General features: G+C 55.9%; 3 protein-coding genes across 3 annotated transcripts in view; all 3 read right to left on the bottom strand.

Moving 5' to 3' along the window:
* Nucleotides 1-569: 569 nt before the first annotated feature.
* LOC141959918 (acrosin-like) lies at nt 570-7,849 on the bottom strand. Its single transcript, XM_074904303.1, has 6 exons — nt 7,718-7,849; nt 3,669-3,736; nt 2,536-2,736; nt 1,939-2,204; nt 1,510-1,655; nt 570-1,306 (listed from the first exon to the last, which is right to left on the bottom strand). The coding sequence occupies exons 1-6, from the start codon at nt 7,847-7,849 to the stop codon at nt 947-949; spliced, it is 1,173 nt and encodes a 390-aa protein (XP_074760404.1). The 3' UTR covers nt 570-946.
* A 909-nt stretch (nt 7,850-8,758) lies between these two features.
* On the bottom strand, nt 8,759-11,096 carry LOC141959660 (acrosin-like). The gene is made up of 4 exons (XM_074903877.1): nt 10,911-11,096; nt 10,314-10,579; nt 9,885-10,030; nt 8,759-9,681 (listed from the first exon to the last, which is right to left on the bottom strand). The coding sequence occupies exons 1-4, from the start codon at nt 11,087-11,089 to the stop codon at nt 9,322-9,324; spliced, it is 951 nt and encodes a 316-aa protein (XP_074759978.1). The 5' UTR covers nt 11,090-11,096; the 3' UTR covers nt 8,759-9,321.
* A 6,537-nt stretch (nt 11,097-17,633) lies between these two features.
* The window catches only part of LOC141959917 (acrosin-like), a 29,426-nt gene continuing 27,478 nt past the window's right edge, over nt 17,634-19,581 (bottom strand). The window contains exons 2-5 of the mRNA XM_074904302.1: nt 19,300-19,500; nt 18,700-18,965; nt 18,271-18,416; nt 17,634-18,067 (exon numbers count right to left, since the gene is read on the bottom strand). Coding sequence (XP_074760403.1) covers nt 17,708-18,067; nt 18,271-18,416; nt 18,700-18,965; nt 19,300-19,500 — 973 coding nt within the window. The 3' untranslated portion in view covers nt 17,634-17,707. The remainder of the gene's footprint in view (nt 18,068-18,270; nt 18,417-18,699; nt 18,966-19,299; nt 19,501-19,581) is intronic.

Genomic DNA, 19,581 nt, shown 5'->3' with positions numbered 1-19,581 from the left:
TCATGCCTTCCTCACCAGTGCTGCCCCCCACATTCAGACTTTCATTTTTAGTGTCTAAACCCTCACTTCTCGGGCAGAGCGCAGCCATTTAGGGTCCAAAGCTCCACTTTCCCTTTCCTAAGCGTTAGCTTTGGCTTCCAAAGCCTCATTTTGGTGGTCCAAAGGCTCAGCTGCAGGCTGCAGCATCTCCTGGAAAGGACTTGGCGTGTGCCCCCGTGGGAGGCGCGTTCCACGGGCGCACGCGTCGCTGGGTGCACGCTGTGAGCTTGCAGGCGGGCGCAGGGGTGGGTGCACGCGGGGGGCGTGCGGGCGGGTGCGTTCCGCGTGCGTGTGTGCTGCAGCGTGTGCACGCGCTGCCTGTGCGTGTGTTGTGTGTGTCTGTGTGTGCACACTCGGGGGGGTGTGTGTGAACGCTGCGCGTTGCGCTCCGTGTTCCAGACGTGTGTCCTGCAGTACGGGTGGGCGCACGCTGCGGGTGGGCATCGCACCTTCTCTTTGTACCCACGTGTGTCTCCGGGGAGCTTGTGTGTGTGTGTGTGTGCACATGCCCCAAAGCTGTCTGCGTGTCACGTGGATTTTTCCTGTCCTCTTTCTAACCCCGATGTGCCAGTCTTCTCCGTGCCGTGGTGGCTCTGAGCACCCTCCTCTCCGACCAGGCTCGGGTGCAGCCCTTTGGGGTGACTCTCTCCCTTTGTGCCCCACCTGGCTGCCTGCAGCCTCATTTTGCAGGTGCCAGGCATGGAATCCTTGCCTTGCACAGGAGACTGAAGTGGACTGCAGCATGGGGAACTGTGAAACTTGGCAACTTTATTTCAGGAACGGGAATGCTCAACTGGAGCGCTTGTGTGCGTGGGCAGAACCAAGCAGGCCTTTGACACTGAGGCTGCCTTTGGATCAGCAGGCAGTGCCCCAGTGGTGCGCTGCTGCGGCTTCGGCTGGGTCCTGCTCATGCTGCTGCTGGAGCCTTTTTCCTCCACAGGACCTGCAGCAGCTCTTGCAGCAGCTTAAAGAACTCCACCAGCTTCTGGCGTGGAAATGGGCAGGCCGTAAAGCTGCCCGCTTGCGCTGGTGTTGGCCGCGGCCTCTGTAAGGGGGTTGATGTGACGACGGGCCGTGGCCTTGGAGTAGCCGTTGCTGCTGGGCGCAGCCCCATCTGGACCAGGATCCAGTCATAAAAGTGCTGCGTGGAGGTGTAGACTCCGGGCCGCTTTGCTCTTGCGCAGCCTCTCCCCCAGCTGGTCACCCCGACAAGCCAGAAGTACTCAGCGTTGTTATCCTGGCAGACGAGAGGCCCACCGCTGTCACCCTGCAGCAGAGGAGGGAGGGAGGGAGGGGTCAGGTGGTGTCGGGTGGCCGCTGGCAGCACCAGGCCTGGCTCCTTCTCTCCCACGGCACCTGCCAGGGCTGTGTGCGCTGCGCAGAGAGGCTCTGCTCAGTGCTGGCGCCTGCAGAACCTTGCCAGGGAGAGGGTAGTGAGCCTGTGGGGTAGGGCGCTCTCTCATCTCCTACCTGGCAGGTGTCGATGCCGCCCCACGGGTAGCCAGCGCAGAGGTTGTGGGGGTGGACGGCCCCTGCGTACCACCGGCTGCTGTTGCAGAGGTGGACGTTGATGAGGGGGACCTTGGCCTCCTGCAGGACATCCGTCGGGCCTCCAGCTGTGAGCACAGAAAGGAATTAACACCCAGCAGCTCGGTGCCCGGTCTCCCGCCCTGCCTGGGTGAACCACTCCCTTCCCTGGGGCTTGGCTTTGCAGCGTGACAGGCGCTGCCCCGGCGCTGCCCTTCTGCCTGGCCTCGGGCCCTGGGCCAGGCCCATCTCTCTACGGGCACACGTCACCGCAGTCACGCTCTGGCTCTCGCCCCTGCTGCCAGGAAGCCCAGCCCACCTCCCCCGTGTGCCGAGCTCGCACTCAGGACACGAGCACTCTTGGGAACTCACCTCTCGCCATCGTGGACCCCCAGCCACTGACGTAGCAGTTGGTCAGCTCTGACACCCGCAGCGAGGCGTCGGGCACGCAGGCCAGCTGTACCTGGTAGCCGCACTGCACAGGCTGGTCCAACTCCAGCAGCGCAATGTCGTTCCTCTCCCAGACGCTGCTGTAGTCTTCGTGCACCACCAGGCGCTTAATATTGCGCACTTGGGTCTCCGGGCCCAGCTGAGTCAAGTGGGTGGCCCCGATCACTACGCGCCACGCGTTGACGTGCCTGGAAGGCAGATGGGGAGAGGGCTCAGAGGGAGCCATGTGCCGCAGCAGCCCAGCAGTCCCCTGCCCTCTGCTTCACACGGGGCAGAGGAAAGCAGCGCTGCAGAGGCTCAGACTGCCCTAGCGTGCCTCGGGCTCAAGGCGTGTCGAGCTGGAGGCTGTAGGAAGCCGTGGCGGGAGCCCGGCCCTCTCCTGAGCAGCCTCTCAGCCGGGCTCTGCAGTGCCCAGGCACTGGGCGTACCGCAAGGAACGGGGATGGGAGGAGCCCGTGCTGCTGTGGACGGGGCACCCGCGAACTCTGGGGGGATATCCCCGTTCCTGACCCTCCTTACTTGGCCTTGACGAAGCAGTGGGCTGCTGTGAGGACCCACTGCGGGCTGATGAGGGAGCCCCCGCAAATGTGCCCCGTGCCTGCTCTCCAAGGATCCTGGATGCTGACGATCCAGGGCCAGGCTCCTGCCTGGGCGTCTGTGCCTCCGACGACGCGCGACGTGCCCGGCTGAGCAGCCATGGGCCGGAGCCCGCAGGTCCCCCTGTAACCAGAAGCTCATCACCGTCCTGCTCGATGGCTCACCGCAGTCCCGGCTGAAGGGCAGCCCTCTGCCCTCCCCACGGGGCGCTGCATGGACAGCCAGGCCAGGGAGCCCCCGTTTCTGCTGTAGCCTCGCAGGCGAGTTGTGCCAGCGGCCCGGGTGCTGCAAGGAGCCGAGGCCCCGCGTGGGGCTGGGGAAGCCGTGCTGTGGCCACGGGGACAAGCGGGCACCCCCCAGGGAACCCCATCAGGGTGCCCAAGCTCCCTCCCAGGGCCTCGGCCACTTACCCACAGCTGTCCCAGGCGCCGTGCACAGGCCGGCACAGGGCCAGCAGGATGAGGAGCGGAACCATAAGCATTGCTGCCAGAGGCATGTGCCAGCTGCCAGAACCGAGGGCTTGTTGCCACCAGTGCAGCAGCCAACGACACAGTGACCACAGGGCTGGCGTTGCCCACAGTGCCCTTGGCAACGGGGCTGATGTCACAAAGTCCCTGGTTCCGGGGGCTGGGCGCGGTGGTCTCCAGGGGCACGGGGCCACAATACAGGGGTTTCCAAGCAGGGGAGGAGGCAGAAGCTGGCATTGGCCAGCCCCGACAGACCCCCTCTGAATGCGCTGCTTGTGGTGCTATTTTAAAGTGCTCCTTCAAAGCGGCCTTTTCCAGGTTGTTCCCTCAGCCTGCTGTCAGTGTGGCAGAAGAGGGCTTGCTCTCTACCCAGCCTGTCCTGGACCAGCTCCCAGACAAGGGCCCGGCCCAAGCAAGAGCCCACAGGCACAGCTCGCCCACTGACCCTCACAAACAGGCCCCTCCTGCACGCCCGCACGCTGCCTTTCTGCCCGAGAAGCTGATGGGAGACCCGAGTAACGCAGCTGTCCCACCGATGCTGGAAAAACACCAGCCCTGCCGGGGGCTTTCTGGAGAAGTCAAACGTGCTGAAGGTTTGCATCTTGAGGCTGTGGCTGGGAAGACTGCAGAGACGGTCGGGCAAACACAAAACCAATCTGAAGAGGAAAACAGGAGGAACCGTGAGTTAGAATGCTGCACCGTTTGTCAAAAGCACACTAGCAGGGGACAGTTAGCCAAGTGGCTAACATGTGCATTTAGAACTATTTCTTACTTTTGCATTCTTTCCTACTTTCATGTTTTCCTAAATGGTGATAAACTCCTTCGTATAGAAACAATTGTTTCTGAACACCCCAAAACTGTTAGTAAGCTGCAAGCAGTATGGCACTAATATGGTCCTAATCCTGCCTTTAAAAAGGGAATTAGTTGCACAATTATCAAGGAGAGACCTCAGTCACTCTTAGATTTTTTATTTCCTCCTGATGTTTTAGTTTTTCAAAGAATGACTGGAAAGAATCGGATCTTTCTACATGTCTAGGAACAACAGAAACAGCATCTCTGTCAGCACCTTGTTACGGAGGCTCTCAAATAAACAACCAACCACCAACAGTTTCAAAAATTATTATGGACACAATTCACTATCTCTCCATAAATTACAGCTTCGAATGTCTGTGAGAGGAGAACAGAACACCTTTCTAGGGTTCGACAGCAACCCAAAACACATAACAAAGCCCTCTATCGGGTTTATTGGCAACCCAAAGTGCAGAACAAAGCCCCGCTCCCTGGGGTTTAACAGCAACCCAAAACGCTTTATCACTCACCTGACAAGTGAGGGCTCTCACCCTCGAGGACCTGCTCAGGCACCTGCCACACACCTGCAAAGAGATTCCATTTCTTCCTATTGTTGGAAGTCACTTTCAAACATTAGAACGATCGGCAGACCATTCAAGTTCCACCTTTACTGCGTACTCCAAGCCAGCAACATCCAAAGGTAAATATTTTGCCACTAACATTCACTACTGCCGAAGGGAGAAGATTCTGTGGGGAGAAGAGAAAGAGTTTACTTTAGAATGTAAGATACACATTGATCTATGTGCAAGTTCAGACAGCGCAGAGGTTTTTAGAAAGACTAAACAGCCTCCATAAACAATGTCTCCTCAGTTCCCTGCTGACTTGTTAATCTAATAGACTGCTACTGTTTTTCTGGAGTGATTGCAACTCAAAGAAATAAAGAAGGAAAAAAAAAAAAAAAAAGAAAAAATGGAAAATAAAAAAAAAAAAAAAGGGGAAAACGGGTGGAAACAAACAGGGAAAAACAGGGGAAAACAAACAGGGGAAGACAGGGGAAAACAGAGAAAAAAGTGGAAAACAGGGGAATACAGGGGAAAACGGGAAAATGGGGAAAATGGGAAAAACAGAAAAGAAGAAATAAGAAAAAAAAGAAAAAAGAAAAAAACAAATAAGGGGAAAACAGGGCAAATCAAACGGGGGAAAACAAAGTGGAAAATGGGGAAAAAAGAGGGGCAAACAGGAAAATGGGGAAAAAAGAGGGGGAAACGGGAAAGAAGAAGAAAGAAGAAAAAAAAGAAAAATTAAGCGGAAAATGGTAAATCATACGGGGGAAATCAAACAGGGGAAAACAAACGGGAAAACAAACAGGGGAAAAGAGTAAAAAATAAGGGGAAAACAGGAAAATGGGCAAGAACGGTATAACATTGGAAAAGGGTAAATAAGAAGACAAAAAAAGTTAGAAAAAGAGAAAGCAGAAGAAAGAAAAAGAAAAAAAATTAAAAAGAAAAAATAAGGAAAACGAAAAAAAGAAAAAAGAATAAAATGAAGAAAAACCAGAAAAATAATACAAAAAAAAAATCAAAAGAAATGAAAAGAAAAAATGGAGAAAAAAAAAAAGGAAAAAAAAAGGTGACTAAGGTATTGAGCTTACCAAGAACAACCAGCCTGTAAAGAAAACTCATGTTATTTTCCCTAAAAATCCAAGAGGTTAACAGATTGGACAGTCTTGTTATAGCTGGGATTCAGTTCTCCCCCATCTTTCCGTACCCCAGATGGCTTCATTGCTCCAACTAGCTTCTGAGTATGGATGCAGTCCCGACCCTTAGGAGGAGCCAAGCTCATCAGAGAAGGAATTCCACAGTGCCTTTGAGGCTGGTTCTGCAGCTTAGAATGGCTGCGGGAGAAAATGCTGAAGACTTCACAAAAGAAAAAATAAGAAACAAAGCCACACCCCCTTACTGGAAAACATCCTTCAGTTTCCAGGTTTCCAAATCAGTGTCTGTTCTTTTACCCAGCTGAAGTGAGGAACCTTAACCGCATGGATGCCGGACAGCTCAGAGAGAGGCTGGACAGGCTGGATAATGCAATGAAAGGGGGGGCTCTCAGCAGGAGGGGCTCTCAGCAGGAGGGGCTCTTCAGATAAGGAAGGAGCTGCAACTACTGAGTCCCAGGATAAGGGAGGGGACTCAATGAATACTGAGTTATCAACGTTATGGAAACACTAATGGGGTAGAAAGTCACAAGAGGAAGAGGAGGCATCTTCAGTCTTCATCCTGAAGACCCACGACCACCAGGGGCCACTGCGCAGGCGTAACTAGGAGGAGACCGGGGCGGAGCACATGAAAATGACTTCTTAGAACGCATTAGAATAAACCCCGCCTTTTCGTGGAGAGATCATGAATATGTACAAGTGTTTTTGGAACGATCATGAATATGTAACACTGTCAAATTGTTACTGATTTTGCTATCAACTGAAACTAAATTATGTTTGATTTTAATATGCCTATAGAAGGAAGAGATATTTTAATAAAAATAATTTGTTTGCATTTATTGCACTTTCAATCTGGCAACCGAAAGCTACTCTAAAATCCCCTGTACAGCCCCTTACCACGGCCGAAAGGATTGTTCAAAATTATCTAGTAGGAACGTCTGGAACCTAGGTAACAAACACAGAGTGATTTGTAAACTGATCTATAACGCATACATCGAACTATCAGAATGTATGTAGCTGTCAAGGTCTAGGATTAATGGGAACTGAGGAAATTCAACTGTAACAGCTTGCGAGTACCTGCCAAGCAACCGTGAACTTAAGCAGAAGGTAATTTGTGAAAGAGTCAGATGATTGAATATTGTAAGCATTGGTGGCCTTTATATATATATTGGATGGTCAGGAAAAATGGCCTAGGAATGGGATGCTGAATTCTAACACATTCTGCAACTAATGCTGTTCTGTAGGAGAGAAGGGAAATGGAGGGAAGGGCCATAAGTTGATTTATTCTTCTCTTTGAGACAGAGGAAGGATTGGCAGAAGGAATACAAGATGATTACTAGGGATAATTTAGTAATGGCTATAACTTCCGACAAAAAGAAAGTAAAAAAAGAAATGTTGTCCAGCATGTGAACTTGGAAAAGATTGTTTAAAGAAAAGAATTAGCTAGCAAGTAGATAGGAGTCCTTCTGGATTCTCCCAAGTTCCACCTCCCTGCCAACTTATGCTCAGAGAAGATTTTTCTAACTTCAGCACATTGGCTTCTTTGTTTTTCTCCATTAAATGTGATCTGTTCAAAGCAAGCTCTCTTTTTAGCACTAGCATTCCTTAATAGCGGGGCGATAGGGGAAATGCAGTTTGGGCGTCGGGTTGGGTTGGTGTGGGGGGGTCCGGCAGCAGGCGAGGGGCTACAGGGGTGGCTCCAGTGAGAAGCTGCTAGAAGCTTCCCCGGCTCCAAGTCGGCCCCGCTGCTGGCCAAGGCTGAGCCCATCAGCGCTGGTGGCAGTGCCTCTGTGAGCAGCTATTTATGAAGCGGGGGGGAAAACCCCCAAGAAACTGCTGGAAAACCTGCAGCAGGGATGTGAGAGAAATCCCTATGCAGACCCCAAGGTCGTGGCAGAAGGAGGGGCGGGAGGGGCTTCGGGCGCCGGAGCAGAGATTCCCCTGCAGCCCGTGGGGCAGCCCGTGGTGAGGCAGCTGTGCCCTGCACCCAGGGAGGGTAACGGTGGGGCAGATGCCCTCCTGCAGCCTGGGAGGACCCACGCTGGAGCAGGGGGATGCCCAAAAGAGGCTGTGACCCCGTGGGGGACCCACGGCTGGAGCAGGGGGAGAGTGTGAGTAGACGGCAGTCATGGCCCACCGGGCTTCTCGCCTCCATCGCTGGCGGCGTCCGACCGACGGTGACGAGGACGTGGCGGCGACTCGGCCGGGATGACGGTGGGGTGGCTGAGGAGCGCTGGCGGGTGCTGCTTGTCCTGGGGCGGCCCGCCATCCTCCCCCACATCCCCTCCCCGCAGCCCAGGTGGCCTCGCAGCAGCCTGACCATGGTGAGAAGGGGAGGACGGGGCCCCTGAGCTGGTGAGCGGAGCAGGAGGGGCTGGCGGGGCTGGGGGCTCCTCCTGTGAGCAGGGGCGATGGGGGGGTCCCAGTATTGTCCCACAAGTGGGGTCGTTTACCCGGCGTGCTGGACGCTAACCCCCCCCGAGCAGAGGGATGGATTGATTCCCTGTGTGCACAAAGAGGGGTGCTGGGTGGGAATTCCACCCCGCCAGCACCCTGCCCCAAAGGACTTTGGTGTATTTGTACACTTTGACCACACAAACACACGTTTACTGTAATGACAAGCGATTAGTTTCTTATCACGAGGACAGACACCCCGATTTCAGCCCCCTGAACGCCCCCTCTTTGAACGCAGAGAGGGGGCAGGTGTACGACCTGTGGCTGGACGTGCCCCACTTGGCCCCGCGCCCCATCGGCCCCCACCAGCCCCTCCACACCACGGTCACCGACCGCGGCACTCATGCCTTCCTCACCAGTGCTGCCCCCCACATTCAGACTTTCATTTTTAGTGTCTAAACCCTCACTTCTCGGGCAGAGCGCAGCCATTTAGGGTCCAAAGCTCCACTTTCCCTTTCCTAAGCGTTAGCTTTGGCTTCCAAAGCCTCATTTTGGTGGTCCAAAGGCTCAGCTGCAGGCTGCAGCATCTCCTGGAAAGGACTTGGCGTGTGCCCCCGTGGGAGGCGCGTTCCACGGGCGCACGCGTCGCTGGGTGCACGCTGTGAGCTTGCAGGCGGGCGCAGGGGTGGGTGCACGCGGGGGGCGTGCGGGCGGGTGCGTTCCGCGTGCGTGTGTGCTGCAGCGTGTGCACGCGCTGCCTGTGCGTGTGTTGTGTGTGTCTGTGTGTGCACACTCGGGGGGGTGTGTGTGAACGCTGCGCGTTGCGCTCCGTGTTCCAGACGTGTGTCCTGCAGTACGGGTGGGCGCACGCTGCGGGTGGGCATCGCACCTTCTCTTTGTACCCACGTGTGTCTCCGGGGAGCGTGTGTGTGTGTGTGTGTGCACATGCCCCAAAGCTGTCTGCGTGTCACGTGGATTTTTCCTGTCCTCTTTCTAACCCCGATGTGCCAGTCTTCTCCGTGCCGTGGTGGCTCTGAGCACCCTCCTCTCCGACCAGGCTCGGGTGCAGCCCTTTGGGGTGACTCTCTCCCTTTGTGCCCCACCTGGCTGCCTGCAGCCTCATTTTGCAGGTGCCAGGCATGGAATCCTTGCCTTGCACAGGAGACTGAAGTGGACTGCAGCATGGGGAACTGTGAAACTTGGCAACTTTATTTCAGGAACGGGAATGCTCAACTGGAGCGCTTGTGTGCGTGGGCAGAACCAAGCAGGCCTTTGACACTGAGGCTGCCTTTGGATCAGCAGGCAGTGCCCCAGTGGTGCGCTGCTGCGGCTTCGGCTGGGTCCTGCTCATGCTGCTGCTGGAGCCTTTTTCCTCCACAGGACCTGCAGCAGCTCTTGCAGCAGCTTAAAGAACTCCACCAGCTTCTGGCGTGGAAATGGGCAGGCCGTAAAGCTGCCCGCTTGCGCTGGTGTTGGCCGCGGCCTCTGTAAGGGGGTTGACGTGACGACGGGCCGTGGCCTTGGAGTAGCCGTTGCTGCTGGGCGCAGCCCCATCTGGACCAGGATCCAGTCATAAAAGTGCTGCGTGGAGGTGTAGACTCCGGGCCGCTTTGCTCTTGCGCAGCCTCTCCCCCAGCTGGTCACCCCGACAAGCCAGAAGTACTCAGCGTTGTTATCCTGGCAGACGAGAGGCCCACCGCTGTCACCCTGCAGCAGAGGAGGGAGGGAGGGAGGGGTCAGGTGGTGTCGGGTGGCCGCTGGCAGCACCAGGCCTGGCTCCTTCTCTCCCACGGCACCTGCCAGGGCTGTGTGCGCTGCGCAGAGAGGCTCTGCTCAGTGCTGGCGCCTGCAGAACCTTGCCAGGGAGAGGGTAGTGAGCCTGTGGGGTAGGGCGCTCTCTCATCTCCTACCTGGCAGGTGTCGATGCCGCCCCACGGGTAGCCAGCGCAGAGGTTGTGGGGGTGGACGGCCCCTGCGTACCACCGGCTGCTGTTGCAGAGGTGGACGTTGATGAGGGGGACCTTGGCCTCCTGCAGGACATCCGTCGGGCCTCCAGCTGTGAGCACAGAAAGGAATTAACACCCAGCAGCTCGGTGCCCGGTCTCCCGCCCTGCCTGGGTGAACCACTCCCTTCCCTGGGGCTTGGCTTTGCAGCGTGACAGGCGCTGCCCCGGCGCTGCCCTTCTGCCTGGCCTCGGGCCCTGGGCCAGGCCCATCTCTCTACGGGCACACGTCCCCGCAGTCGCGCTCTGGCTCTCGCCCCTGCTGCCAGGAAGCCCAGCCCACCTCCCCCGTGTGCCGAGCTCGCACTCAGGACACGAGCACTCTTGGGAACTCACCTCTCGCCATCGTGGACCCCCAGCCGCTGACGTAGCAGTTGGTCAGCTCTGACACCCGCAGCGAGGCGTCGGGCACGCAGGCCAGCTGTACCTGGTAGCCGCACTGCACAGGCTGGTCCAACTCCAGCAGCGCAATGTCGTTCCTCTCCCAGACGCTGCTGTAGTCTTCGTGCACCACCAGGCGCTTAATATTGCGCACTTGGGTCTCCGGGCCCAGCTGAGTCAAGTGGGTGGCCCCGATCACTACGCGCCACGCGTTGACGTGCCTGGAAGGCAGATGGGGAGAGGGCTCAGAGGGAGCCATGTGCCGCAGCAGCCCAGCAGTCCCCTGCCCTCTGCTTCACACGGGGCAGAGGAAAGCAGCGCTGCAGAGGCTCAGACTGCCCTAGCGTGCCTCGGGCTCAAGGCGTGTCGAGCTGGAGGCTGTAGGAAGCCGTGGCGGGAGCCCGGCCCTCTCCTGAGCAGCCTCTCAGCCGGGCTCTGCAGTGCCCAGGCACTGGGCGTACCGCAAGGAACGGGGATGGGAGGAGCCCGTGCTGCTGTGGACGGGGCACCCGCGAACTCTGGGGGGATATCCCCATTCCTGACCCTCCTTACTTGGCCTTGACGAAGCAGTGGGCTGCTGTGAGGACCCACTGCGGGCTGATGAGGGAGCCCCCGCAAATGTGCCCCGTGCCTGCTCTCCAAGGATCCTGGATGCTGACGATCCAGGGCCAGGCTCCTGCCTGGGCGTCTGTGCCTCCGACGACGCGCGACGTGCCCGGCTGAGCAGCCATGGGCCGGAGCCCGCAGGTCCCCCTGTAACCAGAAGCTCATCACCGTCCTGCTCGATGGCTCACCGCAGTCCCGGCTGAAGGGCAGCCCTCTGCCCTCCCCACGGGGCGCTGCATGGACAGCCAGGCCAGGGAGCCCCCGTTTCTGCTGTAGCCCCGCAGGCGAGTTGTGCCAGCGGCCCGGGTGCTGCAAGGAGCCGAGGCCCCGCGTGGGGCTGGGGAAGCCGTGCTGTGGCCACGGGGACAAGCGGGCACCCCCCAGGGAACCCCATCAGGGTGCCCAAGCTCCCTCCCAGGGCCTCGGCCACTTACCCACAGCTGTCCCAGGCGCCGTGCACAGGCCGGCACAGGGCCAGCAGGATGAGGAGCGGAACCATAAGCATTGCTGCCAGAGGCATGTGCCAGCTGCCAGAACCGAGGGCTTGTTGCCACCAGTGCAGCAGCCAACGACACAGTGACCACAGGGCTGGCGTTGCCCACAGTGCCCTTGGCAACGGGGCTGATGTCACAAAGTCCCTGGTTCCGGGGGCTGGGCGCGGTGGTCTCCAGGGGCACGGGGCCACAATACAGGGGTTTCCAAGCAGGAGAGGAGGCAGAAGCTGGCATTGGCCAGCCCCGACAGACCCCCTCTGAATGCGCTGCTTGTGGTGCTATTTTAAAGTGCTCCTTCAAAGCGGCCTTTTCCAGGTTGTTCCCTCAGCCTGCTGTCAGTGTGGCAGAAGAGGGCTTGCTCTCTACCCAGCCTGTCCTGGACCAGCTCCCAGACAAGGGCCCGGCCCAAGCAAGAGCCCACAGGCACAGCTCGCCCACTGACCCTCACAAACAGGCCCCTCCTGCACGCCCGCACGCTGCCTTTCTGCCCGAGAAGCTGATGGGAGACCCGAGTAACGCAGCTGTCCCACCGATGCTGGAAAAACGCCAGCCCTGCCGGGGGCTTTCTGGAGAAGTCAAACGTGCTGAAGGTTTGCATCTTGAGGCTGTGGCTGGGAAGACTGCAGAGACGGTCGGGCAAACACAAAACCAATCTGAAGAGGAAAACAGGAGGAACCGTGAGTTAGAATGCTGCACCGTTTGTCAAAAGCACACTAGCAGGGGACAGTTAGCCAAGTGGCTAACATGTGCATTTAGAACTATTTCTTACTTTTGCATTCTTTCCTACTTTCATGTTTTCCTAAATGGTGATAAACTCCTTCGTATAGAAACAATTGTTTCTGAACACCCCAAAACTGTTAGTAAGCTGCAAGCAGTATGGCACTAATATGGTCCTAATCCTGCCTTTAAAAAGGGAATTAGTTGCACAATTATCAAGGAGAGACCTCAGTCACTCTTAGATTTTTTATTTCCTCCTGATGTTTTAGTTTTTCAAAGAATGACTGGAAAGAATCGGATCTTTCTACATGTCTAGGAACAACAGAAACAGCATCTCTGTCAGCACCTTGTTACGGAGGCTCTCAAATAAACAACCAACCACCAACAGTTTCAAAAATTATTATGGACACAATTCACTATCTCTCCATAAATTACAGCTTCGAATGTCTGTGAGAGGAGAACAGAACACCTTTCTAGGGTTCGACAGCAACCCAAAACACATAACAAAGCCCTCTATCGGGTTTATTGGCAACCCAAAGTGCAGAACAAAGCCCCGCTCCCTGGGGTTTAACAGCAACCCAAAACGCTTTATCACTCACCTGACAAGTGAGGGCTCTCACCCTCGAGGACCTGCTCAGGCACCTGCCACACACCTGCAAAGAGATTCCATTTCTTCCTATTGTTGGAAGTCACTTTCAAACATTAGAACGATCGGCAGACCATTCAAGTTCCACCTTTACTGCGTACTCCAAGCCAGCAACATCCAAAGGTAAATATTTTGCCACTAACATTCACTACTGCCGAAGGGAGAAGATTCTGTGGGGAGAAAAAGAGTTTACTTTAGAATGTAAGATACACATTGATCTATGTGCAAGTTCAGACAGCGCAGAGGTTTTTAGAAAGACTAAACAGCCTCCATAAACAATGTCTCCTCAGTTCCCTGCTGACTTGTTAATCTAATAGACTGCTACTGTTTTTCTGGAGTGATTGCAACTCAAAGAAATAAAGAAGGAAAAAAAAAAAAAAAAAGAAAAAATGGAAAATAAAAAAAAAAAAAAAAAAGGGGAAAACGGGTGGAAACAAACAGGGAAAAACAGGGGAAAACAAACAGGGGAAGACAGGGGAAAACAGAGAAAAAAGTGGAAAACAGGGGAATACAGGGGAAAACGGGAAAATGGGGAAAATGGGAAAAACAGAAAAGAAGAAATAAGAAAAAAAAGAAAAAATAAAAAAACAAATAAGGGGAAAACAGGGAAAATCAAACGGGGGAAAACAAAGTGGAAAATGGGGAAAAAAGAGGGGCAAACAGGAAAATGGGGAAAAAAGAGGGGGAAACGGGAAAGAAGAAGAAAGAAGAAAAAAAGAAAAATTAAGCGGAAAATGGTAAATCAAACGGGGGAAATCAAACAGGGGAAAACAAACGGGAAAACAAACAGGGGAAAAGAGTAAAAAATAAGGGGAAAACAGGAAAATGGGCAAGAACGGTATAACATTGGAAAAGGGTAAATAAGAAGACAAAAAAAGTTAGAAAAAGAGAAAGCAGAAGAAAGAAAAAGAAAGAAAAAAATTAAAAAGAAAAAATAAGGAAAACGAAAAAAAGAAAAAAGAATAAAATGAAGAAAAACCAGAAACATAATACAAAAAAAAAATCAAAAGAAATGAAAAGAAAAAATGGAGAAAAAAAAAAAAGGAAAAAAAAAGGTGACTAAGGTATTGAGCTTACCAAGAACAACCAGCCTGTAAAGAAAACTCATGTTATTTTCCCTAAAAAGCCAAGAGGTTAACAGATTGGACAGTCTTGTTATAGCTGGGATTCAGTTCTCCCCCATCTTTCCGTACCCCAGATGGCTTCATTGCTCCAACTAGCTTCTGAGTATGGATGCAGTCCCGACCCTTAGGAGGAGCCAAGCTCATCAGAGAAGGAATTCCACAGTGCCTTTGAGGCTGGTTCTGCAGCTTAGAATGGCTGCGGGAGAAAATGCTGAAGACTTCACAAAAGAAAAAATAAGAAACAAAGCCACACCCCCTTACTGGAAAACATCCTTCAGTTTCCAGGTTTCCAAATCAGTGTCTGTTCTTTTACCCAGCTGAAGTGAGGAACCTTAACCGCATGGATGCCGGACAGCTCAGAGAGAGGCTGGACAGGCTGGATAATGCAATGAAAGGGGGGGCTCTCAGCAGGAGGGGCTCTCAGCAGGAGGGGCTCTTCAGATAAGGAAGGAGCTGCAACTACTGAGTCCCAGGATAAGGGAGGGGACTCAATGAATACTGAGTTATCAACGTTATGGAAACACTAATGGGGTAGAAAGTCACAAGAGGAAGAGGAGGCATCTTCAGTCTTCATCCTGAAGACCCACGACCACCAGGGGCCACTGCGCAGGCGTAACTAGGAGGAGACCGGGGCGGAGCACATGAAAATGACTTCTTAGAACGCATTAGAATAAACCCCGCCTTTTCGTGGAGAGATCATGAATATGTACAAGTGTTTTTGGAACGATCATGAATATGTAACACTGTCAAATTGTTACTGATTTTGCTATCAACTGAAACTAAATTATGTTTGATTTTAATATGCCTATAGAAGGAAGAGATATTTTAATAAAAATAATTTGTTTGCATTTATTGCACTTTCAATCTGGCAACCGAAAGCTACTCTAAAATCCCCTGTACAGCCCCTTACCACGGCCGGAAGGATTGTTCAAAATTATCTAGTAGGAACGTCTGGAACCTAGGTAACAAACACAGAGTGATTTGTAAACTGATCTATAACGCATACATCGAACTATCAGAATGTATGTAGCTGTCAAGGTCTAGGATTAATGGGAACTGAGGAAATTCAACTGTAACAGCTTGCGAGTACCTGCCAAGCAACCGTGAACTTAAGCAGAAGGTAATTTGTGAAAGAGTCAGATGATTGAATATTGTAAGCATTGGTGGCCTTTATATATATATTGGATGGTCAGGAAAAATGGCCTAGGAATGGGATGCTGAATTCTAACACATTCTGCAACTAATGCTGTTCTGTAGGAGAGAAGGGAAATGGAGGGAAGGGCCATAAGTTGATTTATTCTTCTCTTTGAGACAGAGGAAGGATTGGCAGAAGGAATACAAGATGATTACTAGGGATAATTTAGTAATGGCTATAACTTCCGACAAAAAGAAAGTAAAAAAAGAAATGTTGTCCAGCATGTGAACTTGGAAAAGATTGTTTAAAGAAAAGAATTAGCTAGCAAGTAGATAGGAGTCCTTCTGGATTCTCCCAAGTTCCACCTCCCTGCCAACTTATGCTCAGAGAAGATTTTTCTAACTTCAGCACATTGGCTTCTTTGTTTTTCTCCATTAAATGTGATCTGTTCAAAGCAAGCTCTCTTTTTAGCACTAGCATTCCTTAATAGCGGGGCGATAGGGGAAATGCAGTTTGGGCGTCGGGTTGGGTTGGTGTGGGGGGGTCCGGCAGCAGGCGAGGGGCTACAGGGGTGGCTCCAGTGAGAAGCTGCTAGAAGCTTCCCCGGCTCCAAGTCGGCCCCGCTGCTGGCCAAGGCTGAGCCCATCAGCGCTGGTGGCAGTGCCTCTGTGAGCAGCTATTTATGAAGCGGGGGGGAAAACCCCCAAGAAACTGCTGGAAAACCTGCAGCAGGGATGTGAGAGAAATCCCTATGCAGACCCCAAGGTCGTGGCAGAAGGAGGGGCGGGAGGGGCTTCGGGCGCCAGAGCAGAGATTCCCCTGCAGCCCGTGGGGCAGCCCGTGGTGAGGCAGCTGTGCCCTGCACCCAAGGAGGGTAACGGTGGGGCAGATGCCCTCCTGCAGCCTGGGAGGACCCACGCTGGAGCAGGGGGATGCCCAAAAGAGGCTGTGACCCCGTGGGGGACCCACGGCTGGAGCAGGGGGAGAGTGTGAGTAGACGGCAGTCATGGCCCACCGGGCTTCTCGCCTCCATCGCTGGCGGCGTCCGACCGACGGTGACGAGGACGTGGCGGCGACTCGGCCGGGATGACGGTGGGGTGGCTGAGGAGCGCTGGCGGGTGCTGCTTGTCCTGGGGCGGCCCGCCATCCTCCCCCACATCCCCTCCCCGCAGCCCAGGTGGCCTCGCAGCAGCCTGACCGTGGTGAGAAGGGGAGGACGGGGCCCCTGAGCTGGTGAGCGGAGCAGGAGGGGCTGGCGGGGCTGGGGGCTCCTCCTGTGAGCAGGGGCGATGGGGGGGTCCCAGTATTGTCCCACAAGTGGGGTCGTTTACCCGGCGTGCTGGACGCTAACCCCCCCCGAGCAGAGGGATGGATTGATTCCCTGTGTGCACAAAGAGGGGTGCTGGGTGGGAATTCCACCCCGCCAGCACCCTGCCCCAAAGGACTTTGGTGTATTTGTACACTTTGACCACACAAACACACGTTTACTGTAATGACAAGCGATTAGTTTCTTATCACGAGGACAGACACCCCGATTTCAGCCCCCTGAACGCCCCCTCTTTGAACGCAGAGAGGGGGCAGGTGTACGACCTGTGGCTGGACGTGCCCCACTTGGCCCCGCGCCCCATCGGCCCCCACCAGCCCCTCCACACCACGGTCACCGACCGCGGCACTCATGCCTTCCTCACCAGTGCTGCCCCCCACATTCAGACTTTCATTTTTAGTGTCTAAACCCTCACTTCTCGGGCAGAGCGCAGCCATTTAGGGTCCAAAGCTCCACTTTCCCTTTCCTAAGCGTTAGCTTTGGCTTCCAAAGCCTCATTTTGGTGGTCCAAAGGCTCAGCTGCAGTCTGCAGCATCTCCTGGAAAGGACTTGGCGTGTGCCCCCGTGGGAGGCGCGTTCCACGGGCGCACGCGTCGCTGGGTGCACGCTGTGAGCTTGCAGGCGGGCGCAGGGGTGGGTGCACGCGGGGGGCGTGCGGGCGGGTGCGTTCCGCGTGCGTGTGTGCTGCAGCGTGTGCACGCGCTGCCTGTGCGTGTGTTGTGTGTGTCTGTGTGTCTGTGTGTGCACACTCGGGGGGGTGTGTGTGAACGCTGCGCGTTGCGCTCCGTGTTCCAGACGTGTGTCCTGCAGTACGGGTGGGCGCACGCTGCGGGTGGGCATCGCACCTTCTCTTTGTACCCACGTGTGTCTCCGGGGAGCGTGTGTGTGTGTGTGTGTGCACATGCCCCAAAGCTGTCTGCGTGTCACGTGGATTTTTCCTGTCCTCTTTCTAACCCCGATGTGCCAGTCTTCTCCGTGCCGTGGTGGCTCTGAGCACCCTCCTCTCCGACCAGGCTCGGGTGCAGCCCTTTGGGGTGACTCTCTCCCTTTGTGCCCCACCTGGCTGCCTGCAGCCTCATTTTGCAGGTGCCAGGCATGGAATCCTTGCCTTGCACAGGAGACTGAAGTGGACTGCAGCATGGGGAACTGTGAAACTTGGCAACTTTATTTCAGGAACGGGAATGCTCAACTGGAGCGCTTGTGTGCCTGGGCAGAACCAAGCAGGCCTTTGACACTGAGGCTGCCTTTGGATCAGCAGGCAGTGCCCCAGTGGTGCGCTGCTGCGGCTTCGGCTGGGTCCTGCTCATGCTGCTGCTGGAGCCTTTTTCCTCCACAGGACCTGCAGCAGCTCTTGCAGCAGCTTAAAGAACTCCACCAGCTTCTGGCGTGGAAATGGGCAGGCCGTAAAGCTGCCCGCTTGCGCTGGTGTTGGCCGCGGCCTCTGTAAGGGGGTTGACGTGGCGACGGGCCGTGGCCTTGGAGTAGCCGTTGCTGCTGGGCGCAGCCCCATCTGGACCAGGATCCAGTCATAAAAGTGCTGCGTGGAGGTGTAGACTCCGGGCCGCTTTGCTCTTGCGCAGCCTCTCCCCCAGCTGGTCACCCCGACAAGCCAGAAGTACTCAGCGTTGTTATCCTGGCAGACGAGAGGCCCACCGCTGTCACCCTGCAGCAGAGGAGGGAGGGAGGGAGGGGTCAGGTGGTGTCGGGTGGCCGCTGGCAGCACCAGGCCTGGCTCCTTCTCTCCCACGGCACCTGCCAGGGCTGTGTGCGCTGCGCAGAGAGGCTCTGCTCAGTGCTGGCGCCTGCAGAACCTTGCCAGGGAGAGGGTAGTGAGCCTGTGGGGTAGGGCGCTCTCTCATCTCCTACCTGGCAGGTGTCGATGCCGCCCCACGGGTAGCCAGCGCAGAGGTTGTGGGGGTGGACGGCCCCTGCGTACCACCGGCTGCTGTTGCAGAGGTGGACGTTGATGAGGGGGACCTTGGCCTCCTGCAGGACATCCGTCGGGCCTCCAGCTGTGAGCACAGAAAGGAATTAACACCCAGCAGCTCGGTGCCCGGTCTCCCGCCCTGCCTGGGTGAACCACTCCCTTCCCTGGGGCTTGGCTTTGCAGCGTGACAGGCGCTGCCCCGGCGCTGCCCTTCTGCCTGGCCTCGGGCCCTGGGCCAGGCCCATCTCTCTACGGGCACACGTCCCCGCAGTCGCGCTCTGGCTCTCGCCCCTGCTGCCAGGAAGCCCAGCCCACCTCCCCCGTGTGCCGAGCTCGCACTCAGGACACGAGCACTCTTGGGAACTCACCTCTCGCCATCGTGGACCCCCAGCCACTGACGTAGCAGTTGGTCAGCTCTGACACCCGCAGCGAGGCGTCGGGCACGCAGGCCAGCTGTACCTGGTAGCCGCACTGCACAGGCTGGTCCAACTCCAGCAGCGCAATGTCGTTCCTCTCCCAGACGCTGCTGTAGTCTTCGTGCACCACCAGGCGCTTAATATTGCGCACTTGGGTCTCCGGGCCCAGCTGAGTCAAGTGGGTGGCCCCGATCACTACGCGCCACGCGTTGACGTGCCTGGAAGGCAGATGGGGAGAGGGCTCAGAGGGAGCCATGTGCCGCAGCAGCCCAGCAGTCCCCTGCCCTCTGCTTCACACGGGGCAGAGGAAAGCAGCGCTGCAGAGGCTCAGACTGCCCTAGCGTGCCTCGGGCTCAAGGCGTGTCGAGCTGGAGGCTGTAGGAAGCCGTGGCGGGAGCCCGGCCCTCTCCTGAGCAGCCTCTCAGCCGGGCTCTGCAGTGCCCAGGCACTGGGCGTACCGCAAGGAACGGGGATGGGAGGAGCCCGTGCTGCTGCTGTGGACGGGGCACCCGCGAACTCTGGGGGGATATCCCCGTTCCTGACCCTCCTTACTTGGCCTTGACGAAGCAGTGGGCTGCTGTGAGGACCCACTGCGGGCTGATGAGGGAGCCCCCGCAAATGTGCCCCGTGCCTGCTCTCCAAGGATCCTGGATGCTGACGATCCAGGGCCAGGCTCCTGCCTGGGCGTCTGTGCCTCCGACGACGCGCGACGTGCCCGGCTGAGCAGCCATGGGCCGGAGCCCGCAGGTCCCCCTGTAACCAGAAGCTCATCACCGTCCTGCTCGATGGCTCACCGCAGTCCCGGCTGAAGGGCAGCCCTCTGCCCTCCCCACG

The sequence above is a fragment of the Athene noctua genome, chromosome 4 (assembly GCF_965140245.1).
Source record: "Athene noctua chromosome 4, bAthNoc1.hap1.1, whole genome shotgun sequence".
Classification (NCBI taxonomy): domain Eukaryota; kingdom Metazoa; phylum Chordata; class Aves; order Strigiformes; family Strigidae; genus Athene; species Athene noctua.
The sequence above is the reverse complement of the archived record's forward strand: the minus strand, read 5'-3'. Positions and strand labels throughout refer to the sequence as shown.

Excerpts from the sequence above, each read along its gene's own strand:
- LOC141959918 (XM_074904303.1), bottom strand. The coding sequence starts at position 7,849 with ATGGCGGGCCGCCCCAGGACAAGCAGCACCCGCCAGCGCTCCTCAGCC. Across the intron at positions 3,737-7,717 it reads CGATGGAGGCGAGAAGCCCG|ATTGGTTTTGTGTTTGCCCG; the intron begins GTGGGCCATGAC and ends TTTCCTCTTCAG. Across the intron at positions 1,307-1,509 it reads GCGGCATCGACACCTGCCAG|GGTGACAGCGGTGGGCCTCT; the intron begins GTAGGAGATGAG and ends CCTCTGCTGCAG.
- LOC141959660 (XM_074903877.1), bottom strand. The coding sequence starts at position 11,089 with ATGGCTGCTCAGCCGGGCACGTCGCGCGTCGTCGGAGGCACAGACGCC. Across the intron at positions 10,580-10,910 it reads CACTGCTTCGTCAAGGCCAA|GCACGTCAACGCGTGGCGCG; the intron begins GTAAGGAGGGTC and ends TCTGCCTTCCAG. Across the intron at positions 9,682-9,884 it reads GCGGCATCGACACCTGCCAG|GGTGACAGCGGTGGGCCTCT; the intron begins GTAGGAGATGAG and ends CCTCTGCTGCAG.